Below are 27226 nucleotides of genomic sequence, written 5' to 3'. Positions count from 1 at the left end.
CAACATTTGATTCCATTATTCTCTAGAGGTGAAACAGTGTAGGCCAGTATATGGTATAACTTGGTATCCTGAGCTTTTTGTCTGCTCAGCTTATGCTTAGGATCTCTTTCACGTCTCATCTTTGTGCTCCACACTTGTATTTTTTTCCACACTTAAAGTTGTCATACCATATTTTTTTGCGCAAGTCAGTATTGCAATGTTGAAGAGACCTGGTACTTTTCTGATTTTATGTATATGGTTATAATTCCACTTCATGATAATGTTATGCTGCTTGGCAACTGTTTCCCTCCCCAGGACTACCAAGCCATTGTTGATGCCGAATGGAACATTTTGTATGACAAATTGGAGCGAATCTACAAATCTGGAGCAAAAGTGGTATTATCCAAGCTTCCCATTGGGGATGTGGCCACCCAGTACTTTGCTGACAGAGACCTTTTTTGTGCTGGCAGAGTCCCTGAGGAAGACCTCAAAAGGACAATGATGGTAACTACTATTTGTATAAAAAGTTTGTTACTATGTAAAATGATAAAGCAGAAATGCAGCATTTTGGCTAGAGACTAAAATATCTTTGTTGCATATGTAGATTTAAACCTACAACAGCATTTTTCATGTTCTATTTTGCCATCTATTTCCACTTGAGAGTGAGAGAGCTGCTTTTTTTAGGTCTCGCCTAGGCAGTACTTTCACTGTATCTTTCAGACATGCTGTATTCAGGATATGGCCATAAAGCTCCACCGATCTTTTTAATTGGCTCGTGTCCTCTGTAAATGGTGGCTTTTCATTGGTCAATAGGCTTAGTAGTCCCTCCTTAGTACCGCCGTCACTCTTCTTGTAATATCCCATGAGGACACACCCTGTTACATGTGTTGTTACTCCCTAGGTTTTAAATACAGCCTCAGAGCACTATTTTCTTAAAGGGCTTCAGGAAGGATACAAGCTTGGTCCTTGGCAAGGCTCAGTGGTTACTTTTTACTCACTAGCACATCTCACATTTATATGAACTTCTACAAATTTTCCTTCATCCGCTCCACACAGAGTACATCCTAATCCGGAAATCATATAATAATTCTTTTGTCACAGTTCGTAGCTACTAATTGTATATATCAACATAGCTATTTGAATGTACTTGTGGTACTGTCTTGCATGCAATGCATTATAGGTAGGGTGGATGTACCATATTTGGAATTTGGAATTTGGATGGGTATTTATAGAGCGCGGACGTTCGCTCCGGAGGGAGCATCTTGGCGCTGTAAAACCTGGGACCAGAACGCTGGGAGGGAGGTGGAGGATTAAATGTGTGACCAAAACCATATGTGACCAAAAGAGGTCCATGGGGACGTCTTTTGGCCACATATGGTACTGCACCCTGCAACATGGCTAGGTAAAAACCATTACTATTTATAATGCCAATAACACCAACTTTGCGAGGTGCAGTACCATATGTGGTCAAAATAGGTCCCATGGGACTTCTTTCGTCTCATATGGTACTGCACCCTGCAACATGGCTAGGTAAAAAAAAATAATTGGTATTTATAATGCCAATAACTCCCAGGTCTCGCATTTGTTAAAGTTAGAGCTTTTGGCATTTAAAATATAGTTTTTTTTGTTTTTTTTTACCATTGGCAATAGTGTTGCAAATATAACTACACTGCAAAAAACAAAAACATTGTTATTTTAAATGCCAACGGCACTAATTTAAAAAAAGGTAAGACCTATAGCATTGCAAATGTTTGTTCTGAACTGCTATTTGGCTGCCTAGTACTTCTGGTCATCATGTCAGAAAGTCACATTGTGTCTAACATCTTAGTATTTTTAAATTCAGTTGACAACCTGATTTGTAATTTTTTTCTGTTATAAACAGGCCTGCGGTGGTTCGATCCAGACCAGCGTGAATTCCCTGACTGATGATGTGCTGGGACTGTGTTCGCTCTTTGAGGAAGTTCAAATCGGAGGAGAAAGGTATGTGTTAACCCTATTTACAGTGCAGCGTATGCCTAGTTTTCCACAATGGGTATCAGGAAGCAAATATGTTTTGTACTTATTCTTTTCATTTAGAGCATGTCAAGCTTTCTGTTCATAAGCCCACTGAATTACCGAAGATCTGGAACATCTTCATGCATCCAGCCTCGCAATAATTCACTTTTTAAAATTCACTACATTTTCTGCCACACTGGTTCTAAATAACAATAACTTACGCTGGTTCAAAATCTTAGTCCTAGTTTTATAGTTAAATTTTTTCATAGATTCTATTTTTTGGAGAGTCACATGTGCGAGCGTGTGTTCAGGGCCATTGGAAGTGGGTTGTTTAACAACTAGGGATGTAGGTGGAACACCACTGAGAAGCTCAGACCCTCAGATATTCTACCGCACGTTGTGCTAGGAAGTCTCCTCTGAGCTCTGCTCAGTTTTTTCCAATCTTCAAGCAGTTTTTCTGGACTTAAACTCACAGGGAAGTGACTTTATTTTGGTATATTATCTCAAACCAGATATATTTCTGTTTTTTATATCTGTTTGCCACACATCTGACTGAGTCATGTCAGAAAAGACTAAAAAGGCTCTCTTCAGAGTATGCCACGTCTCTGAGAAAGAGACTGTATGTGGAAGACCCTCACTAAGAGTGCATTTATTGCTTATATTCTTCTCATAAGGCATCTGACTGCAAGATATGTAGCACCTTCTCGAATAAGACTGACTGTGAGGGAAGGCTTCTTACTGGGTTACAAAAATATAAAGACCAGGTCTTATCCTGTGTCAGACTCTATGAACAAGCAGTCTGTCATCAAAGATTTCTCTCAAGAGACAGGGATTCATCGCACAAGGAACCCCACTAAAAGTGCGCCCAAAAAAAATCTCTCTGGATGTCTCCTCTGGGCACAGTAAATTTTTTTTCTGAAAAAAAACAAAAAAAAAAAAAACTCCAGACCTTAAATTGACTTTAAAAAGCCTTCTTCAGAACTATCGACAAGTTCTCTGCCACTCGAGGGATTTGCCGTCGACAACAAGGCTATGTTCCTCAGGGACGATAACATCATTATCTACAGCCTGGTCCATGTCGTCAACACCTCTGTAGTCTGTCCAGGCTCTGATTTCGTCAACTATCCCTCTGACATAGTCGACAAGACTCTCCTCTCTGTCACTAAAGTTAAAGCCGCAGACGAAGTTGCAGTTGACGAGATCGTAGTCATCGACGACTAGGTCACTGGTGCCGGTACTGGCGAAGATACCAGCCCTGACAGATTTGTCGCCGACTAGGAAGAAAATGCTGCAGGAGGAGGTCACATTGTTGAGCCCATCGTGGTCACCGTCCACGAAGCTGTCGACTGAGACTTTCTTGTCGACGAAGGCTCCACGATCACCAACATCAGTACCAAGGGATAAATCACTGTTGCCATTGTCTATCGCCTCACTGAAGGAGACCGATATTACCCCAGAACATACATCACCAAGTAGAATGACACCTCCTTTACCCACTCATCTTGTTGAAGAAGATTCGGAAGAGGATGGCCCCTTTGGACCTGCATATACTAACTCAGGTTTGCATGTCAAGTATCAGCCAGAGGACGATGAGGACCAGGAGCAAGACTGATCTGGTTAAGTTTACTATGCACTGCCTGAGCCAGGCCAGCAGTAGTATCATCCAGAGATGGTGACCGTGCCTGCTGCTTTAATTTCGGACCTTAAGTCAATGCTTGAAGATTACCACAACCGTTTCCCACCCGTTTCTGTCTCTCCGCCTATAGTGGGGGTCACCAGTGCAAAGATCCACTCCTACCATATGGTCACTCCAAAACACCCCCCAATCTGATCCTCTGCAGGAAACTGTTTCTTCGGACGAAGAACATAAAGGAGAACTTTGTGACACAGCACAGAATGGGATAATTATTCTATCTCTCTGCCTGCTTCACCCAACACATCCTCCAGTAGACACTCTACCAGAGGATATAGGAAGATTTCCTATTCTTCTAGAGCGGGCAGTAAAAACATTTGCTTTACCTCCTCCTCCGAAGCAATCCGACTGTTTCCTTTACGATTTTAAAGAACCATATTGTAAATCCGTTTGAGCTATACCGATTATTGATTACATCTGGGAAGAGGGGACATGAATTATGAAGACTCCAGCATCCATACCGGCGGTGTTTCCACGCCTCGATAAAAAATATAAAGGTACAGACAATTCACCAGTGTGCCTAACGGGACATCCGAAACCAGGCTCAGTGGTTATGCAGGCAACTCAACGCCACTCAAAGAATCCAGTAGCACACCTTTCGGCTTCTCCTCATAAAGAAGGCAGGTGTCTGGACTCAATTGGAAAGACGTTTTCATCAATGTCGGCATTGACAGTGAGAGCAGCAAATTCTCTGGCGATTTTAGGGCGCTATGATCGCCAGATGTGGTCTGACATTGCTCCGTACATGGAACAACTCCCAGAGCATGCTAAAGAATAGGCGATAAAGATATTACACCAAGGGGAAAGAGCATCGATTGAAATAATAGATTCCGTCATGGATGTTGCCATCCCTGGTTTCAGGCGCTTGGCAGGAGCGACGTTTTTCGAAAGACAGGGGTGGTTTAAATCCACCTCATTCTGCCCTGGGGTTCAAAATAAAATCTTAGACCTCCCATATGACTTGAGTATCTGTTTGGAAGTAAGCGAAGTAGCCCTCAAATCCATAAAAGAGGACATGGAGTCTTTAGGGTCTCTCCAGTTTCGGGAACCTCCTTTTCATGGTTCATGTGGGAAACTACAACAATCTTATAGGGGAGGCTATCCGCAATACCGATATCCTTCGTGCTCATCAGCTCACAAGCCTTATTCCCACTTTCAGCAAAAACAACCTCCGCAGACATCCTATGTTAGACCTAACAGAGGAAAGGTGCACAACCAGGCAAGGATTGGGGCTGTAGACCATATCTCACAGGCTCTGGCTCCAAATCCCTCACCATAATCTCCTCGTTATTAGAGGGGCAAAGGTTTCTACTCCTGTTTTTTCTTTATCAGAAAAATGGTAAGGCAGTGGCGATCAATTCTTGACCTCCGAAGCTATAATCTTTACCTGAAAAGCAATCCTTTCCGATTTTCTCTGCAGGAAGTTCGGAGTCTTGTAAGCTGATTGGCTTAGATGACCTCATTGGACCTTCAAGATGCGTATTTCCACATTCCTATTCATCCATTCACAGGAAATATCTGACGTTTTTGGTTGCCGGGTGACATTTTCAGTTCAAAGTGCTCCAGTTTGGCCTCAAGTCAGCACCCAGGATTTTCACAAAATGCTTTGTGCTAGTCGCAGCATTCCTCAAACAAAGCCAGCATCAGGTCTTCCTGTATTTGGACGACTGGCTGATAAAGGCACCTTCCGAGTCAGCAGCACAAGCATCAACACAAGCCTGCACAGTTCTTTTCTGTCAACTAGATTTCACACTCCATCTGGAAATGTCCAAGCGGATCCCATCGCAAAAGATTGTATTTCCAGAAGCAAAGCTAGACACTGGGTGCTTAAAAGCATATCCTGCGGCAGAGACTACTTCTCAGGATGATGGCATCCATAAAAAGACAAGCATTTACAATGCAATGGTCTCGGCATTATTAAAGGTAGAGCTATTGACATTGCTCATGACATTTTTTTTCATTTTCTTTTAAAACATAAATAAATGGTATTGTCATTTACAATGGCAATAGGTGAGCATTAGACAGTAGTAGAGAGTATTCCCGGACACACTCTAATGCTCACCTATTGCCTTTGTAAATGTCAATACCATTTATTTATGTTTTAAAAAAAAAAAAGAAAAAAAAATGTCATGAGCAATGCCAATAGCTCTACCTTTAATAATGCCGAGACCATTGCATTGTAAATGCTTGTTAATGTATATTGAATTAATTAAACAGCCTTTCAGCTCATCTCTGAATTACAGACAGCGCCACCATGTGGCAGACTGTCATAGTGTTGGTGCTCAGAATTAAGTGACAGTGCCAACTACCGGAAACCACCGGCACAATAGGAGTTGACTTTCCAACCTACCAATGCCGTGCAGATTGTAACTGGGACCTATATGGATATTTCTAGACAAAGGCAGCCTTTTAAACAAGGAAGCAGGGACGTGCACACATGAAACAATGGAAGCGTGCGGACAGCTGGCGCAGAGAAAACTGCACACAAGAGATCCTAAGAGGGTCAACACAAGGGATGAGGCAGATTAAGACGCATCCTTTTGTGCAGCACCTGTGTGTGAGACTAGTGCCAGTTTTGTAGCGCATCGGCCTGAGGGCCTCGTGGCGCTGAACCTATCGGTGCTCCTGCCCAAGTTAACCCAGGCTTGCCCTTTCCTGTGCCCCCCCTCCCCCTTTACAGACATGCGGTCTGTGGTTCTCTGTCGCTGCCCAAGCTGTGGCCTGCGCCATTTCCGGTTAACTTGCGTCATGTACGCGGGCGCCCAAGGGCTATATTCGTATTTTAGAGGCCCTCCCTCGGTGTGCCCCCTTTCTGATGCGGGGCTCCCCGACTCCCCCAAACCCTGCCTGTCTCCAGCCTTGCCACATGCCTGGCATTCCCGAGTCAGAGGACGATCATTAATTTACCAAACTACTGACCCCCTCCCGGGGCAGAGCTCAGCACCCACATCCCTGGTCTGGGAGTACAGCATCCTCTTACAGCCACCGCGCCGCCATCCATCCCTGGCCTCAGAAACAGCATTGTCAGCTGATGTCTGTCGCCTACATCCATTCTGACAGAATTACTGCTCCACGGTTCTTACGCAAGGGTGTAACGTGAACCATCACTGAAGTATCACTATTAGCAACAAGAGGCACTCTGGTATAGCAAGCCATTTAAAAGAGCGGATTGTCTTTGGGATGGCAACTTTGCAAATGTAGTGACTAATGTCTAATGGTGGCTGGATTTGATTCGATAACAATGGGGGCAGGGAGGAAAGTATGCTATGTTAATTGTTTTACAGAGCACTGCTGTTACCCAGTGTCCTGGGGCTAAAGACAGCATTCAGCAAAACCATAGAATAAATACATGCCATCCATTGTCTCATTTGCAGCAGCTGTGAGGGGGGGGGAGGGAAGAGACTTGATAGTTCGCCAGACAGAGCTGAATATGAATTTCCTCACTCAAAAATCACTATACCATTTTACTGTATATGGCCTTAAAGTTGATAAACCCAAAAATTTAACCATAGGGCTGCACTTCCTTGCATCAGATGGAGCTTTAGTTTTGTTTGACATCAGCACTGGATTCATTTTTATAAAATGTACGTTTAGTTTGTGTAAATTATGATCCATCAGAGCCCTTGCCTAATAGCAGGGATTGTGAACAGCCTTTCCAAAAACCCATGTGAATCTCTATTAATCAATATGTCAATAACATACAGGGCCTCATCTTTGGTGTTTGGTACCTTTCTTTAAAAAGCCTGTAGAGGAGGAGAGCCTGATGGGAGGAGGTAGCCTTTCCCTTGGACGACCTTTCTATAAAAAAATAATAAAGAAAACACAATAAAATGCTATACAGCTGTAAGACTTACATAACATTGTACACACGCGAACGATGCGCAGCCTCACCGGAAGTCAGGCGAAGTCGCCTGTGACGGGGGCGGGGCCGCGTCCGGACCGGAAGAGGAGGCAGGCGGAGTGAAAGCGTCTCGCGGCCCGGGGCTCCTGTGAGCGGTGGAGAGCCCCGGGGCCGCCAGAAGGAGGTTGCGCAAGTGTTGCACATGCCCGGTGCCTCTCCCCCAAAATTGGCCCGTTAAGTTGAAAAGGGCTGGGGGGGGTCTCGGTGCACACGTGTGTGTGTGCTTGTGTGTGTAGGCATGTGTGCGGCGGGGGCACGTGTGTGTGTGCGAGCGCGTGTGTATGTGTGCGGGGGGTGTGTCTCTGTATGTATGTGCATGTCTCTGTATGTATGTGCGTGTCTCTGTATGTATGTGCGTGCGTGGGCGCTCGTGTGTGTGTCTGTGTATGCGCATGCGTGTGTGTGTCTGTGTGTATGCGCATGCGTGTGTGGTGTTTCGAGCTTCCCAGGAGACAGCGCCTGGCCACAGCGCGCGTGCGTGTGACAGTTTCAAATCGCCTCCAAGGCGATGCGCGCAGCCAGGATTGTCTCCTGGGAAGCAGATACGGCGACAATAGGTTCTCGGCGAGAACGCGCTTCCGTGCGCTTAGCCGAGACCTTAAAAAGTCTCCTGTCCGATTTATACAAGTCACTCTTGGGAATGATGTCTTCATGCATATCTCTGATCCCATTTTTTCACCTCAAAATGCGACCTATCTAAAAGGAGCTGGACAAACAGTGGGCCGAGTCCAAAGACTTGTTCGACATGGTCAAGGTAACCCCACGAATACTAAAGGCCTTGGAGTGGTGGTTAGACAAAGACCATCTGTCAGTAGGGCTATCTCTCAAGCACACGCCGACACCCTTTGTAATCACAGATGCACACAAATATCCCATATCGCATGGGGAAATGTGTAGGGATCCGTACGCAGTATTGCAAACTGGGTATGCTGGTGCTCGAAGAGACTGGCGTGTCTGTGACGCCAGGGACAGAAGATCCGCTGTGGGTGCCTCCAAAGTGGGGGAAGGAGTCAGTGGTAAATGGATCACCACCAATTCAGACTCTGAGAAAGATTTGAAGTGAAAGTATCTTACTTTTTATAGACACCTGGTTGCTGCAAATGCGAGTCAGGCTTAGTCTTTTTTTTTTTTTTTTTTGTCGTTTGACGTGGCTTTACACTGAATTTTGTTTTTACATTTCTAAGGTAAAAACTGTTGTAGAGGAAAGAACTCTGGTAATGTGTGAAGCGTGGAAAGAAATACCTGCAGTTTGTGCACTGGTTTGGGTGCCTTAGAGGCGACAATGGCATCACATAGGTACTGTGCCTAGCATAGATATGGAGCCAGCTCCCTCGATATATGGTGTGGTACTGTGCTAAGAATTTATTTTTTTTTGCCATGGATTTCTTGGGAGTATTCACAGGTGAGTCTGTAACTAGACGTATCACTCCGAAGGAGAATACTCCGACCGCATACGAAGACAGCCTACCCTGTAGCTCTGAATCCAGGTCTGTTAATTTTTCATACTGGTCATTAAGCTTGTGAGATTAGTAATGGTAATTATGTATTTACAACTTTTGGCTTGGTGCAGAAGCATTTTCGTTTTTTTAACATGTAAATGCATTGCAGTATCATATACAAACACATTCCCTACCCTCACCCCTGTTTTTGTTTTTTGATCGTCTAAGCTGCCTGGTTGTGAAAGGCATATTGGAGATAACCCACCCATGACTTTCCAATTGTTGGCTTTGTCACTGTCATTTGCTTACTTCTTATTTTATGGTGTTCCTTGTCCCAGCTTGCGTTTGATCCTCTCATGGATCATAGCCTCTTTACCATCTCTCTGTAAGAGCCCAACTTCTAACCGTCTCTTTTAGTTTACTGCTTTTATCTTTTTGATTAAGCACACCATTGAATTGCATTTCGTTATTTTTTATCTAACCCCTTATGGTTGCTTGTTTAATTCCCGATATTTGTGTTCCTGGTTTTTTAAAATTAAAATTTTTTTTTATTTTTTTTTATTAGCCCAGGTGTTTGTGTGATAACTTCTCTACTTCGGTTCATTATGGGGTACACTAGAAAATGGCTGAGAGAAAAGAGCTGGTGTGATCACCTGCGGAAGTGTTAACATTAAGTCTGCTTGAACTTGTGTTTAGGTTTAAAGTATTTTATTAGAAAGGTACAGCTGCATAGTAGAACAAACATACAGATATGCAATGTTCGCGGCAGGAAGTATCCCAGGATTAGAGTTCCAATGTCCCAGCCCTGAGGGCTGCCTCAATATCCTGCGTCTTGCATGGAAATGTGCAAAAGAAGAGAAGGAGCATCTCCCCAAAGTCCTGTACCCCTCCTTAAGTAAACAATACCCCCCAACAAACCTCCCCCCTCCCACCACCCTCCCTGTCCAGTGCTGCGTATTGTGGAAGTAAACCGTCCACCTTGTCATCCATCCTGAACCCCTCCCGCCTGTGGGGCCGTGCTCCCCCCCCCCCCCCCCCCCCTCAATGGAACAGCGCTTCATAACGGGGGCGTAAGCCTCAGTAGTCTCAGGTATCTAGGGCATGTAATTTCCTTAAATTCCGTGGCCAATAGCGAGTGAAAGGGCTGCCACAGCTCCTCAAAACAGGTCACATCTCCCGCTAGTGTGAGACAGCTTTTCCATCCCCAGAACATGCCACAACCTGTGCAGCCAACCTGTGTGGGATGGAATGGTAGGTGTGCGCCAGTGTATCGGTATGTTTTGAACCGCCGAACCCAGCATAATAGCAATCTGCCGTCCCCTCCTAGATTTCAGCGGGTACATCAAGCCATTTGGGAGACCCAGCAGGGCATACGCTGGAAATCGGGGCAGTTCAATCTCAAAGCATGCATCAATCTCGTCTATCACCGCTGACCAGTAGGTTTGCAGTACAGGGCAGTCCCAGAGGATGTGTGTTAGTGTACCAATCTGCCCACACTCTCGCCAGCATTTGTCACTAAGGAGCCTGTTCATTTCATGCAATCGTTCTGGGGTGTGATACCAGTAGGTGGAAACCTTGGTAAAGGTTTCCGTGAGGCCCACGTGATAGGCCGAGTGCCTCGCCCTGTACGAAATATGGTCCCACTCCTTAAGGCTAAGTGTCCTCCCTAGTTCCCTGTTCCAGCGCTCCCGACCAGGAATGTGGAAGTGGGAAGACGGGAGCTGGAGCATCCTGTATAGGTCAGTTATGAGTTTGGCGTCCGAGGTGCGGGTAATTAGCCACCTTTCATACGGCAGTAACTTCCTATCCGCTGACTCTCTAACGCTCGGCTGTAAGGCCCAGTGTCGTACCTGCCAGTATCGCATGCGGTTTGTTTCGGCCAACTGATAATCATCTTTAAAGTCCTGGAAGGGAATAACCCCCTCTGCAGTATACATGTGGAAAAGTGCCCTGCAGCCCCTGTCCCTCCAGTGCGAGAAGGCCCCCTGTTCCGTCCCTGGTGTGAAGTCTGGATTGTCCACAATCGGTGTGAATGGCGAGGGAAATGTGGTGAGATCGAATGCGCGATAGGTAGTGTCCCACACTCTCAGCGGTACCCGCGTGATATAAGAAGCATAGAGATTCGGGGGCGGTGTGGCCTGCGAAGGAATGGTATTTCCTGTAAAGGGCGCCCGGCTACTGCCTGGTCCTGGAAGAGCCAGTGTTTATCGGACTCCCACCTACTCCATTCCACCAAGTATCGCAATTGGGACGCTTGGAAGTATTTGCGGAGGTCGGGGACTCCCAGCCCCCCGGCGCCAGGGTCGTGAGGGCGCGGCGCATTCGGGGTTTACGGCCCTGCCACACAAAGCGGGACACTTCAGTTTGCATCTGTTGAATCCAACCCTTGGGGGGCTGTAGAGGTAGTGCTCGGAATAAGTACAAGATTTGGGGAAAAACAGTCATTTTGACCGCTGCCACCCTGCCGAGCCAGGAGATCGTCCCTTTGTTCCATCTCCCAAGTTCCTCCCTCACTTTCACACCCATCGCCTCATAGTTAATGGAAACCATGGCCTGCAATGTTGGGGCTAGCGCAATCCCCAGGTATTGTACCTGATCCTGTGACCAACGTAGGGGAAAGAGCCTCTGTAGGTCGCTTCTTGTTGCCGGAGACAGGGATATGTCCAGGGCTGTGGACTTCTCCACATTCATCCGAAAGCCAGCTACACTCTCGAAAGCCTTAAGTTCAGCCATACATGCGGGCAGGGCCTGCCTCGGGTTCTCCAACGTGAAAAGTACATCGTCCGCGTAAAGGCTTATTGCATGGGCGAAACCACCCATTCGTACCCCAGTCACGGCCATATTCTGCCGAACCCGCTGAGCGAAGGGCTCCATGTAGAGCGCGAAGAGGAGGGGGGAAAGGGGGCATCCCTGTCTCGTTCCGCGTTCGATATCGAACCGCCGGGAACCGCAGCCATACAGTCGCAGAAGGGAATTTATAGCAGTTAAACACCATGTTCCGGAATTTCTCCCCATTCCCAACCGCGCCATCACCCGTTCGAGGTAGGGCCAGTGCACCCGGTCAAACGCTTTCTCAGCGTCAACCGAAAGCAGCATCCTCTCCCCCGGAATACGCGAAGCCTTTTCTAAGATGTGTGCTATTCTCTTAGTGTTGTCCACAGTCTGCCTTCCAGGCACGAAGCCAGCCTGATCTGGTTCAATCAGGCCGGGAAGGTACTGTGCCAGTCTCGTCGCTAGGATCCCCGTGTAGATTTTCAAATCTACGTTCAGTAAGGAGATCGGTCTATATGAGCCGCATTGTCTCCTGTCTTTCCCTGGCTTGGGAATTACCGACACTGTCGCCTGTAGGAGGTCTGGAGGGATAGCCCCTGGATCGGAGAAAGAGTTAAACAGCCTGGTCAAGACCGGAGCTAGCGTCGTGCTGAACGTTCTGTAGAAGAGGGCGGTGTAACCGTCCGGGCCTGGGGCCTTCCCTAATTTTTGCCTAGAAATCGTTGCTATCACCTCCTCAATCCTAATCTCTCTCTCTCTCTCTCTAGGTAGCCTGCTTGTTCGGGGGTTAGGGATGACAAGGTCACCGAATCAAGGTAATCATCCGGGTCCTCCATTTGTGCGACCTCCGCTGCATACAGGTCGGCGTAGAATCGACGGAAGGCCTCGGCAATTTCTGCGTCGCCTGAAATCCCCTGTCCCGCGCTCCCCGCCAATTCCTTCACCTGGCGACTCTGATGTGCTACTCTCAGTTTGGCTGCCAGGAGGCGGCCACATCGATCCCCACCCGTGTAATATGCGTGTTTTAGGCGCAGCGCAGCATATTCAGCCCTATCTAAGTCTAATGAGGACAAGAGTTTCCTAGCTACCTTCAACTGCTTCCAAACTCTCGGAGCCCCAGTGCGACGGTGTACTTGCTCCAGCTCCCTGACCTTATGAGTGAGCTCGTCTTGCTTTATTTTCCTATCTCGATTGTCCGCGGTTGAAATCGCTATGAACTCCCCCCGTATTACCGCCTTGCGAGCCCCCCATTGAGTCGATAGCGAAGTATCAGGGTTAGAGTTGTGTAGCTGAAAATCCTTAACCGAGTCTATAATACTCTGCACTGCCGCTTTTTTATGTAGAAGCGTGTCTCGAAGCCGCCAGACCCCCCTCCGGGCAGAGCTCGGCGGGAGAAGGAAGGTCCCCGAGACCGGTGCATGGTCCGAAAGAGAAATGACTCCCATTTCTGAGGCGGTAGCCAAGTTACGGATCGGTCCAGAGACCAGCAGATGATCTAGCCTGGCGTATGTCTTGTGTGCGCGTGTGAGTAATAGGAAAAGTCCCTGTCGGTTGGGTGGTGCTCGCGCCAGAGGTCGTGCAGGTCGGAATCTACTAACTGCGCCTTCACCGCTTGCCAGAGTTCTCCAGTCTGCGGGTGTCGCTGCGCTGATCTATCTTTTGAGGAATCAAAGACCAAATTAATGTCCCCTCCCAATATTATATGTACATCCGGTGATGCTGTGATATCCTCCCGTGCCTTGCGTAAAAATCTATCTTGCTCTTCATTCGGGCCATAAACTGTACCCACCGTGAATACCAGGGTTCCCAGTTTAAATCTGTAGGCTAGAAGTCTCCCCTTTTGTTCTACAAATTTGTGTAGCACCTCCCCCCTGAATGATTTGGACAAAGGAATGGCCACCCTAGCCGTTTTGGTCGTGTTGGAGGAAAAGAACTGTGTAGGGAAATGGCGGGACCTCAACCTGTGACAATCACCGGCCAATAAGTGGGTTTCCTGAAGCAGACAGATGTCTGCCTGTGAGTTTTCCAATAATGACAGGACAGCCCTCCTCTTCGTGGGATTGTTCAGACCCTTAACATTCAGGGTGACTATCTTCAACTCTGCCATGGATGGTCGGGACTACTTTGTCTATGTGTGCAAATCAGAGTGCGTGGCATCACGATGACTTCCACGTGAACGTGTGTGTCTAGACTAATACTCGTAGACACCGTAAAAGCACTGGACAGGGCAACCCCCAACTCTCCCCCTTCAACTTTCCCCTTCCCCAACTCCCCCTCCTCCCCCTTCCCCTCAACTCACACCGCAACTTCCCCAACCTCCCCCCCCCCCTCTCTCCAGCACACACCCCAGCATCTCAACCCCTCCCCACCGCCCCAAACTACCCAAAACTTCCTGAAATAGTCCCAGACAGGCCCAAACGGACCAGTCCGTGGAATGTTACCTTAGTGGACGTCCAGCCACACGTGGTCTAACCATCGCCCCCTCCCCCCATTTCAGCCGGCAGTTGAGACAGTGCTATGATGATCTCCCCCCGGAGCACGCTTAGGCGGTCAATGCAACCTCCCCTGGACCTCCAAGCTCCTCGGACAACTCGTTGCCATTCTCCATCAGCCGTGTGCCGCCTTCTCGGCGTGTGGGATTCCTCCTCTTCCGCGGTGATGCCCAGGATTTCGCAGGTGTCCTGCAGGTTCCGCAAATGGTGTGTCTCTCCCTGCCACTTAAAGATAATACGGAAGGGGTGCCCCCAGGAGTAGGGCGTGACGTGCTGCTTGAGGAAGTCTGTCACAATCTTAAACGTTTTACGCTTCTGAAGCGTGAGTGTAGACAGGTCCTGATATAGCGCCACAGGGTGATCTCGGAAGGTGAGCAAGCGCGCTTTTCGTGCCTCCGCCATGATCCTTTCCTTCAGCGGGAAGTCCGGGAGGAACGCCAGGATGTCCGGGGGGGGGGCCATTAGCCCTTCTGTGGGGTCCCACCCTGTGTGCTCTGTCGATTCTAATGAGGAAATCGTCCCCTTCTCCCAAGACCATGCAAAAGAGTTCCTGCAGATACCGGACTATATCAGGGTTTTCCTCCGATGATGGCACACCCCGGACCCTTATGTTGTTCCTTCGTGACCTATTCTCCAAATCCTCGTTGTGCAATTGGAGGTCTAAGTGCTGTTCCGTGAGAGTCAACACTTCCTGCTGTAAAAGAGTGATCTCCTCATCTTGTCTGTGCGCGGAGTTCTCCACAGTGTCCACTCTCTCACCCAAACCTTCCACCTCCCTGCGGATTTCTCTCACCTCTCCTGCTACTTCCTGCTTCAGGGCCTGGAAGTCTTCCCTCAGCGTGCCAAATAGAGACTCTAAAAAGGATCTGGTGACCGGAGGTTCCCGCCGCCTCACCAGAGCGTGAGCTCCCAGCCGCTCCCGGCGAGGAAGAGTTCTTGTCCCCCTTGTTCTGCTGTCTGTTGAGCATCTCCGGAATCGTGCGATCATTGCGTTTACCCCCTCGCTGAGCAGCCATGATGCAGGCCTCTCTACCAGTCCGTATGCCCGTCTCTGCCTTTCCTCACTCCAACTCCCGCACCCCCAGGAGTCAGCCTCCGGGCCAGGGCAGGTGTTGGTCTACGTTAACCCCAAAGACTACGGCTGGTCAGGGTCAATCGCTGCACCCCAGGCTGAAGCGGGGGGAGTTGCCCTCGTTGTCCCCAGGGAGTCACCGGTGCTGCGTTTCTGGGGCGAACAGTGGCGCAGGGGCTCCGATGCTTTCACTGATGTCCAGCCGGTACTCGGGGTCGTGGGACGCACCACATCAGCACTGTGTCCCGTAGCGCTCCGCGCCCCCTCCCCCACAGCCCTCTGGTCGTGTCCCCGTGCTTGCTTGGGTCCGACGCCTGTCACAGCATCCGACGGTAAGGGCTGCTGCCCAGATCTTCGTTGTCTCCCCCCTGTGTACTCCGAGGTGTCTGCGAGGGAGATAGCTCTTTCAAGGGTGCGTCCGTGGCTCCTCCGCCTGCATCATGTCTCTGTGTGCGTGGCTGGTTTGCTGTGGGCCTCGCTGGTGGCCCAGCGCACAAGTGGGTTGGCACCGGGGGCGCAGGGGTGCCACAGGCTCGTCGGGTGCCCGTGTCTAGCCGGCCTTAATCAGCGCTCGTTAGGGCCGCAGCCCCACTGGACGCCGCGCCCGGCCTCCCGCACGGCTCGGGGAGGCCTGCAAGCCGGGTACTTGCGTAGCTCCCACCCCGGTCACGCCAGCACCTCAGGGCGGGGAGATCTTCGGGCTCCGGCTAGTGGGTCCGCAGCTTCCAGCACCCTGCCCGCCTCGCCGCCCGGGGATCCCACCTAGCAGCGGAGAGCAACCGCTCTAGTCAGGGCACTCACTGTTCGGTCTTGGGGCCATCTTCAGGTCCGGGCGGAGATCCCCGGTCTCGGCGCGTCGCCATCTTGGAACGCAGGGAAGAGAGCAGAGGCGCCCCGGACACCGCGCCGCCTCACACCGCTGTGATTGGGTCCGCTGCTGTCGGGGAGCTCCGCACACTCCAGTCGGTCAGCTCTGCGCCTCACCGCCGTCTCGTGGTCCACCGTCCCGCCTGGACTGGGGTGCTGTGTCAGCCCTGTTCGGCACCGGCCAGCAACTCTGCACCGCTAACTCGGGGAGTTCTCGCCCTGCAGGGCGCTGGTGTCGGCGGCCAGGCGGTGACCAAATCCCCAGATAGCTCAGCTACTCAGCGTGGCTCCGGGGGGAGATTTAGCTGGAATCGGGGCTTGGGGCCTCGAATGGGGTCAGGAGCTCCGGCAGACACGTCTTTCTACCCCGCCATCTTGGCCACGCCCCTGAACTTGTGTTTAGAAGAAGACTAGTCCCTGTTTCTTTTCTTGTGCTGCCTCGAAGAACAGCCCTGCAAATTAGAAGGGATGAGGTCCAAAGACGAAGAAAAAGGCCTCTAATTTGATTTAAATTATACCATTAAAAGCGTCCCCTCCATTTTACGAAATCTTTGGGCTGTATTAAGGCACAGAGGTTGCATAATCTAGCATCATTTGACCTCCCCAGACACCAAAAACACTGCGGATGTGGGCAGTTACAACCTTTGGTGTCTGAATGAGAACAGAACTTAAAGCCCAACACAGAAAAAGCACACACAGAGATGTGAAAAACACTGTGGGCACAATCTGCCAATCAGTTGTAGCTACGGAAGAAAGGAACGGTTTTCACTGGCACCAATTCTTCATGACCTATAGGGATGTCCTAATTGGAGTCCTTTCAGCTCATGGTGTCGGTTAGCGCCGCCTGGTGCCAATGTATAGTTGTGGCTGCTTAAAGCTTTCCATGTCCAGGTTGACTCCTTGGGAGGTTTCTATGCTGAATAAGCAGGAGCCTCCATCCTATAGTAATAAACTGCCAGCTCCACTCATGTAGTACCTGCTGGGAAGTGTTACATGCGTTCTGTGCATTTTATGTAAGTGCATCTTTTGAATACATTCGCGCAGTGAGTGTGACACGAGCAGATGGTTTAAAGGAATTAAACAACATACCTACTCTTATTAGTCCAGGTAATCATGATGTCTATCAATGTGCGCCTAAACAGTTGACTTTGAGATTTGGTAAGAAAACAAATACTGTCATGGAGAGGTTCATGTTTTATTCAAGGAAGCAATGATCAGACGAATCTTTTGAAGAGCATGTGTCTGTTTTAAGATCTTTAGCCGTTGCGTGCGATAATGAGCACATTTCTTATGAACAGGTACCTAGGGATCACATTTTAATGAGAACCAATAATAAGAAAATTCAAGAAATACTTTGAGCATCATCTGATATGTTTTTAAGTGCCGCCATTGACATTGCAAAGTCAATTGAACATTCAGAAAAATGTGTACAAGAAATTAGAGGCATAGAGAAAAGTGAGGTGCACATAGTATTTCAAGATTCTGAGAAAATAAGGAAGCAATATTCTTCCAAAAATGACTTTATTCAAAAGAATGTTCAAGAAAGGTATAAAGGAGTAAGGCAAGCTGGCAGAAAATATATATGTTAGATGTGGTAGTAGTGGTCATCTGGGTAATGCAAAAATGTGCCCAGCAATTGATACATTTTGTCTAAAACGTGGCAAGAAGGGTCATTTTATTAGTTTGTAGGTTAGCTTCCAAAAGAGTAAACTATGTTAATGAATATAATAGCAATAAAGATCCTAATGACTTTGATCAACAATATGTCAAAACAATACTGAATATTAGCGAATAAAGTAATGTGACAGTTTCCTTCATGCGATAGCAACATTGATGATATTAGTACACATGTACTTGTAGACTTGTGCTTGGTACACCATAATCACGTTCGATATAGTAAAGAAGAACCAGCCACAAGTCCTTGGGTGCTCCCGACATTACTCCTGTAGGTTACACTGGCTACAAAATTTATTTAGTTGGTTATTTTTGGGCTACTTTGGAATTTGCTGGTCGTCATACTTTTGGGAAAATGTACGTGGCTAAAGCAGGGACAATCCTTGTTAGAAATGCCACATCAGAAGGAGATTGGGATGAGATTAGATTCCAGAGCTAATCCTAAAGTTTGTTATTAGCACCTCTACTTCCAATATGGATGATGCGGACTCCAACTACATTCAATAGCTTAAAGCAACATTTCTTAATGTATTTAGTGACCAACTAGGTGAATATCAAGGTTTCAAACATTGCATCAAACTTATTGAGGGTGCCATTCCCATTCGAAATAGTTGGGAATGTGCCTTTATCATACAGAGGTAAACTTAAAGACCTATTACATGATTTGTGCAACAAAAACATTATTGAACCAGTGGCTTCATCACCTTGGGTTTCTCCGGTGGTGGATTTCGGTCAAACATTCTGATGAATTGAGGTTGTGCATTGACTTGTGCAGTCTCAATAGTGCTATTTGGGTGGATGCCCACCCCCTCCCCAATTTGCACGAAATGGTCTCTACCCTATCAGAAGCCAAGTTGTTCTTCATGCGGATTCCAAGAATCTCACTGTCTTCATCGCACCTGAGGGTTTATTCAGGTTCTGTAAAATGCCTTTTGGTTTGCCCAGTGCAGCTTGTGTATTCCAGAGACTCATGAAAGAAACCTTGGAAGGCATAACGGTTGCAGTGGCTTTTCAAGACTACATACTTGTTTTTGGGACAGACAATCAAGACCATGATTGCAATCTGAGGAAAGTATTTTCAGCTTTATCTTTAAAAGGCCTTACCTTAGAGTTGACATGCAAATTTAGGAAGCTTGTAATAGAATATTTAGGACACAATATTAGTGGTAATGGCATTTCGCCAAAGAAAAAACATGTAGATATTATAAAAAGCTCCTATTCCTATTTCTTAAGAGCAGCTATTGGCTTTCCTAGGCCCAGTTGAATTTTCGGCTAAATTCATTCCCAATTATGCTTCTAAAGTGGAGGTATTTAGTTGTTTACTAAAGAAAAATGCATAATGTATTTGGACTGAGAAAATGACATATGCATTTAAGCACTTGAAAGAATTTATTATAAATCCTCCGTGTTTGAAACCTTTCATTGTTGGTAAACAGTGTGTGGTAATGGGTGACACCAGCAATAGTGGACTAGAAGGAGTGTTAATGCAAAGTGACAATGGAAGAGAATGGATAGTCGCTTATGCATCCAGAGCCTTTAAGGATGCAGAGAAAAACGATTCTGTAATTGAAAGGGAACTGCTGCCATGTGTTTGGATTGCTGAACACTTCAGAACATTCTTATGGGGCACCAAGTTCATTATCAAAACTGACCATAAATCTTTGATCCACATGATGGCACCAGGTGGTGGGCGGACCATGTTGGCAAGATTAGCTAGATTAGCATCCAGATTGCAACATTTTCAGTGTCAGTTGGAGTTTGTGAGTGGTAAGAGCAATGTTCATGCCGATTGCATGTCTAGATTGCCCTTGCCATGTAATGAACATGAGATGGTTCACAAAGAAGATTGTGAAGGAGCATTTAAATTAGGAGACATAAATATGATTGGTAGTGCTTCTTCCATTCAAGAAGGGAAATGGATGGAGGAAATGGAATAAGACAGTGAGCTTAAAGTGGTATCACACACTATTGTACATGGGTGGCCTGAGGAAAGGAAAATTAATGGTGACATGAGATTTTTTTTTTAAATTTGAGAAGAATTGGCTCATGAAGTTCACATGGGTATTTCTGGGACCAGGAGCCACACTAAGGAGAGTTTCGGATCGCCTAGTATTGACAGTTACGTTGAGTGTCCTCTGAGATTGTGTAGTGTGTGCTTTAAGTGACAAATCAGCCAGAGCTTTGTGTACTGATCCTCAACCTGTTGAACTTCCTGAAGCTCCTTGGTGTAAACTTGGCATTTACATTGGTCCTTTTGCTGTGTTACCTAAACAAGAAGCTTATGGTATTGTTCTAATAGACTACTACTCTAAGTGGCCAGAACTTAAAATGGTAAAAGAAGGTTCGAGGCATGTGGGCTGCTGAATTCATATCTGTGCATAGATCGCCGCCTAGTGTTGGGTCCGGATGATTGCACATTGTTGTCCTGGAAGAGTCTTTGAAGTATCACGAGATAGGTGGCTCCTCCCCTGGACTACAGTGCGCATGGGCATCGCCTCAATCCCCAGATTGTTTTTTTCCGCCATTGGGTTCGGATGTGTTTCGGTTCCCTCTGTCGGGACCGATAGTTGTTTAACTTTCTACTTGAGACCAAAAGGTCTTTAGGCTGGGCGTCGGTATTGTTTTCGTTGGGGTTTGTCTTCCTTCTCAGTTCCGAACGCTTCCTGCCCCTCCGCGTGCTGTGGGCGCGGACGGGCCTACTCGACGCTCCGAATTCTGAACATGGAACGGACTCCGTTCAAGAGGTGCCCGGTGTGCACCTCCAAGTATTCACACCTCGACGTGCACCCTGTGTGCAACAAGTGTTTATCACCGGACCATGACGAGGCCAGGTGTATGGCCTGCTCAAAGTTCCGGTGCAAGAAGACCCTAAAGCATCGTCGGGCCGCTCGACTCCAGGCCCAGTTGTCGGCACCCCCGGCGCCCCCGCCGGACAACATCTTTGAAGAATTTCAGGAAGACGACAATGTCTTTCAGGTTTCGGACTCTAGCCTCGTGTCGGAGGGAGATGACTACAACGCGGGAGATGAGGAGTTTGATGAAGCCGGCGACAAGGTAGGGGACGACGATGGGGCCATTGCCACCGTGGGGGATAGCTCGGAGGAAGAGCACCCTCAAACTGACTCGGGGGTCGACCCCCAACATACGGCCCAGGTCGAGGGATCGCCTTCGGGCCTTACCCAAGACCTTGCTAATAGTCCAGCAGCCCCGCCTCCCGGCCCGGCCACGGACATTTTTGATGCTCCACTCCCGTTGAAGACGAAAGTGAAGCCATCGGGATCCACTCCATCGGTTTCGAAACCGAAAGTGAAAGCTCCACTGGTGGGACAGAAGGCTCTAGAGGCGTCAACATCTAAGAAACTCAAAATGGCCGACTTGAAGAGCCACGCCAAGATGGCCGACCCCAAAGCCTCGGGGTCGACGCCGAAGGCAAAGGCGGGCGACGCGGCTGCGTCGGCGCCGAAGATGGTCGAGGTCGATGACCCGAAAAAGGCTCCGAAGAAGCGTCAAGGCGATTCCAAAGCTCCTGCTGCGCCGGCTCCGGCCGTCGAAGCCAAGGTTGGCACGGTGTCGGCTCCGAAGACGCTGCCTCCAGCAGACCCGACTCCCAGCTCGGGGAAATCGTACGAGACGGTCAAGCCCTCTCCAACCCTGACGAAAAAGGTCGCGGAGTCCCTGCAACAAATTCGGAAGGCCGCTGTGGTTCCCGAACCGGAGGGCGTGGAGCCAAAGACCGCGTCGAAGCCGGCAAAGGGGCAAACGCCTATACGCTACACCCTGCCGCCAAAGTCGACGCCGAAAGCCTTCGCTCCGAAGCAGGGGGCGGACGTGCCCTCGAAGGGGATGTCGACGTCTAAAGCGTCATTGGTGGTGTCGAAGCTTCGACTCCAGCCACTCGCGGAGGAAGAGCGCCGAGAGGTCATCATCGACGCCAATACTGGGAAATTGTCCATCCTCAAGCGGAAAATCACCACAGAGCCGGTGTTGGAACATTTTCGGATTCCTCTTAAAAACAAGAAGGACTCGACGGGCGCTTCGGCCCCTATGGAGCCTTCGTCTCCCAAACACGTAGAACGTTCTCCAACGCGTTCCATCGCGGGGGAGGGGGACGATGATGAGGAGGAGGTAGAGTACAACTATCCGGCGTACTCGGATCCGGAGGAGGAACATGAACCTTGGTCGGCCGGAGCTGACCCGGACGACCCGCAATCGGGTCAGGAACCGCAACTCTTTGCGGCAAATACCTCACCTACGGAGGACTCTGCAGCCTTCAACGCCTTGATTGAGAGGGCCACTGCTAACCATGATGTCGAGCTCCACTCAGATCCTGTGGATGTGGACTTTTTGTTTGACACTTTCTCAGTGGCCGAGAAGTCAGTCAAAACATTGCCTATGCTCAAAGGAGTGCTAAAGCACGCGCCGGAGGTCTTCAAGGAGCCCACTCGGGCGCGTGTCATCAATCCTCGAATTGACAAAAAGTATAAGGCGGCGCCCTCGGATCCAACATACATCAAGGGACACTTGGCACTGGACTCTTTGGTTGTATCCAACGCTCGGAAGAGGGCGAATTCACAGACAACTGGTGACGCTCCTCCCCCTGACAAAGAGTCGAAAATATTTGAGGCCTCAGGGAAAAGGATTGCTGCGCAGGCAGCTAACATTTGGCGCATTTCAAACACGCAGGCCCTACTTGCACGCTACGATAGGGCTCACTATGACACCCTAGAGGCACTGTTGCAGCACTTACCTGACCAGTACAAGGAGGCTGGGGAGATGCTAATTCAGGAGGGCAAGCTAATCACTAACGCTTCCATCAAATGTGCGCTAGATGTGGCTGATACTGCCTCCAGGGCAATCAACACTAGTGTGTTGCTAAGGAGACATGCATGGCTTCGGATATCAGGCTTTAAACCAGATATACAAACAACCATACTGAACCAAACAGTTAATCCTGACCACCTGTTTGGCCCCGAGGTGGATGCAACACTTGAAAAGATGAAAAAAGACACAGACACTGCGAAGTCTATGGGGGCCCTCCAATCTCAGCAGTTTCGGGGTGGTTCCTTTCGCTGCTCCAATTCCAGAGGCACCTCAAGGGGTCAGGCATCTCAATCCACGCAGTATTATAAGAGCAATACCCAAACCTCATACACCAACAAGGGTAGAGGTGGCTATAGGGGCAACAACATCAAAGGCAGGGGACGTGGAAACAGCTCCAGGTCCACCACCGCCAACAAGCAGTGACGTCTTGTCACTGCCCCCCGACCACACAACACCGGTCGGGGGGAGACTCCAGCAGTTCCTGCCCGCGTGGAAATCCATCACCACGGACAGGTGGGTCAGATCTCTAATCCAGTACGGTTACTGTCTAGAACTTACTTCCACTCCACCGAACATACCTCCAAGAAGCCGTCCTATGTCCGGCGAGCACTTGCACTTGTTGCAGCAGGAGGTCACAGTCATGCTGCAAAAAAGGGCAATGGAGCTCGTCCCACTGCAAGAAAGGGGAACAGGGGTTTACTCCCTGTATTTTCTAATCCCCAAAAAGGACGTATCCCTCAGGCCCATCCTGGACCTCAGGCCCCTCAACTGGTATATTCTCTCGGAGCACTTCCATATGCTCACGTTGCAGCAGGTCCTCCCTCTGCTTCAACAGGGGGACTTCCTGGCTACGCTGGATCTCAAGGATGCATACTTTCATATTCCCCTGCATCCTTCCCACAGGAAGTACCTCAGATTCACAATTCGAGACCAGCACTACCAGTTCAGGGTTCTGCCTTTCGGGGTCACCACAGCGCCAAGAGTCTTTACAAAGTGTCTGGCGACTGTGGCAGCACATCTACGACGCCAGAACGTCCACTTCTACCCCTATCTGGACGACTGGCTCATTCAGGCAAAGTCGGAACAGCAGTGCGCCGACCACGTGTCCCGCACCATTCATCTCCTGCACGATCTGGGATTCTCGCTGAACTATCCGAAATCCCATCTCCAACCCGCCCATGTACGGCAGTATCTGGGCGCGACAATAGACACTCTGGCAGCCACTGCGCAGCCAAACTCAGTGAGAATCGCCAGTATCCAAACGCTGATCCAACGATTCAGACCTCAGCACTCGCTTCCAGCGAGGGTGTTCATGCAGTTGATAGGCATGATGGCCTCCTGCATCTCCATCGTCCCGCACGCGAGACTACATATGCGTCCGCTTCAGGAGTGCCTAGCACGTCAGTGGACTCAGGCTCATGGGCAGTTAAAAGACCTAGTGTTGGTGAGCGGTCGGGCGTTCAACTCTCTGCATTGGTGGAATCCACAAAACCTTTGCAAGTGCCGACCGTTCCAGGAGCCTGTGCCACAGATTATCCTGACAACGGACGCTTCTCTCCAAGGATGGGGAGCGCATGTACTCCATTACACGGTGCAGGGACTATGGACACTACAGCAGAAGAGGATGCACATCAACGTTCTGGAACTGATGGCAATCTTCATGGCCTTAAAGGCATTCAAAGTACATCTGTGCAACAAGGTCGTGTTGATCCGGACGGACAACATGACGGCCATGTACTACATTCAGAAGCAGGGGGGGAACATACTCTCCGCAGCTGTCTCATCTGGCTCAGAGCATGTGGAAGTGGGCCATTCAGAGGAACATCGTCCTCATGGCGGAGCACCTCCCAGGCAAGGACAACCAGATGGCGGACCTGCTCAGCAGGCACAGCCACCAAATGCACGAGTGGGAGATACATCCATCAGTACTCCAACCGTACTTCCAAAAGTGGGGTCATCCAGAGATAGACCTGTTCGCCACAAAGGAGAACGCAAAATGCCAAAGCTTCGCCGCCAGGTTCCCACACCCGCAGTCGCAGGGCAATGCGATGTGGATGAACTGGTCAGGCAGATTTGCGTACGCTTTTCCCCCAGCACCTCTGATTCCGCTGGTGGCACGCAAACTCAGGCAGCACTCGAGGACTCTCATCCTGGTTGCTCCAACGTGGGCTCGCCAACCATGGTACACCACGTTTCTGGAACTCTCCGTGGTACCGCATCAAAGGCTTCATCTCACCCCCAGCCTTCTGACGCAGAGCCATGGCGACATTCAGCACCCAGATCCGCAACAGCTCAACCTGGCGATCTGGCTCCTGAAGTCCTAGAGTTTGGCTACCTCAATCTTCCCCCCGATTGCATGGACATCATTCGGGAGGCAAGGAAGCCCCCTACTCTAGCTTGTTATGCGGCTAAATGGAAGCGGTTCGTCATTTATTGTGCAAACCACAACATTGACCCGCTGGATGCTTCCATTCAGAACATCATTTGTTACCTGTTCCACCTGTACCAATGCAATTTGGCGTATTCTTCCATCCGCATTCACTTGTCTGCGATGGCAGCATACCTCCAGAATAGGCAACACCTATCACTTTTTAAGGTCCCTGCTATCAAGGCTTTTCTGGAAGGACTCAAACGAGTCATTCCACCACAGACACCACCAGCTCCGGAATGGAACCTCAATGTGGTTCTTACAAGGCTGATGGGTCCTCCCTTTGAGCCACTGCACTCTTGTGAGCTTCAGTTTCTGACTTGGAAGGTTGCTTTCTTAGTAGCAATTACATCGCTACGGAGGGTTAGCGAGTTGCAGGCGCTCACCATCCAAGAACCTTTCTTCCAAGTACACGCTAACAGGGTGGTGCTCTGCACTAACCCTAAATTCTTACCCAAGGTTGTATCTCCATTTCACATGAACCAAACAATTGAGTTGCCAGTGTTTTTTCAAAACCCAGAATCACTGGCAGAGCGGATGCTCCACACCCTTGATGTTAAAAGAGCCTTGATGTACTATGTTGACAGGACAAAAGATTTTCGTAAGACCAAGCAACCTTTCGTTGCATTTGCCTCGCACCACAAGGGAAACGCTATCTCCAAAGCTGGGATCGCTAGGTGGATCGTGAAATGCATTCAGATCTGTTACGCTAGAGCTAAACGCACTCTCACAATTCCACCAAGAGCCCACTCCACCAGAAAGTTGGGGGCCTCTATGGCTTTCCTAGGTAACATTCCCTTAGAAGATATTTGTAGAGCAGCCACATGGTCTACCACACATACTTTCACTAAACATTACTGTGTAGACGTGCACTCCAAACAGCAGGCAGCTGTTGGTCAGGCTGTTCTCAAAACACTTTTTCAAACTGCTGCAGCTGGCACGGGCGGCCGCCGCTAATGGAGGGACTGCTATGTATTCTATGCACAGATATGAATTCAGCAGCCCACATGCCTCGAACTGCAAATGCTACTTACCAGTATGCATCTGTTCTTGGCATGTAGGGCTGCTGACATTCATATCGCCCACCCTCCTCCCCGGCGCCTGTAGCAGCTGCAGTATTCATTTACATATATTATATGCTCTTAGCATGGGCATCACTCACATACTTCACTCCATCTCTGCCAATGGCTAAAAACAATCTGGGGATGGAGGCGATGCCCATGCGCACTGTAGTCCAGGGGAGGAGCCACCTATCTTGTGATACTTCGAAGACTCTTCCAGGACAACAATGTGCAATCATCCGGACCCAACACTAGGCGGCGATCTATGCACAGATATGAATGTCAGCAGCCCTACATGCCAAGAACAGATGCATACTGGTAAGTAGCATTTGCATTACATCTGAGAAAATTATTGAATTCTTGGATGAAGTGTTTTATAGCGAGGGCATTCCCCAAGAAATAGTTACCGACAACGGGCCCCAATTTATCAGTAATTGTATGGATGATTTCTTTACAAGTGTGGCATGACACACAGGAGGATTTCTGTGTTCCACCAAGAGGCTAATGGTCAAGTGGAAAGGTTTACCGTGTTAAGGAAGCCATTCAGTTATCCATTAAAAGTGGTCTCAATTGGAGAAATGCTTTGCAATCCATGTTGTTGGCTTATAGAACATCTCCCAATGCAATCACTTCCGTTTGAGAATGAGGGGACGCAAGCCAGGATCCAAGTTAGTGCCTAGATGGCTTAAGATGAAGAACCACGGTAATGGTGAAACTGATTTGGATTTTGTTGGTGTTCGACGTCATATGGAGAAATATTAACTCAAGATGAAGCAGGACATGAGACGGGTGAGAGGCAGAGTGAGTAAATGTAAATGTAAATGTATTTGAGCTTATATAGCGCACAGCTACCCACAAAGGGTTTCCCGGCGCTTGCTTAGGGAACCCGTCCTGGTATTCCCCTGTGAGATAACCCCGGCAGGGTATCCACAAGGTGAAAGCCAGGCATCCCGCCGCGAGGGGCCGTTGTGGAGATTAAGCAAGCTATTGCCCAGAGTCGCAGAGTGTGAACCCGTGAGTCGAGAAGGCACC

The 27226-nt window shown here is 48.9% G+C and overlaps 1 protein-coding gene across 1 annotated transcript in view; it reads left to right on the top strand.

Moving 5' to 3' along the window:
* Positions 1–27226, top strand: part of CCT7 (chaperonin containing TCP1 subunit 7) — a 139340-nt gene that overhangs the window by 83032 nt on the left and 29082 nt on the right. The window contains exons 8-9 of the mRNA XM_086960099.1: positions 295–483; positions 1862–1959. Of these exons, the coding sequence (XP_086816225.1) occupies positions 295–483; positions 1862–1959 (287 nt within the window). The remainder of the gene's footprint in view (positions 1–294; positions 484–1861; positions 1960–27226) is intronic.

Source organism: Lissotriton vulgaris, chromosome 3_1, assembly GCF_964263255.1.
Source record: "Lissotriton vulgaris chromosome 3_1, aLisVul1.2, whole genome shotgun sequence".
NCBI classification, from domain to species: Eukaryota; Metazoa; Chordata; class Amphibia; order Caudata; family Salamandridae; genus Lissotriton; species Lissotriton vulgaris.
Note: the sequence above shows the minus strand (reverse complement) of the source record. Positions and strands in the feature narration are given on the sequence as shown.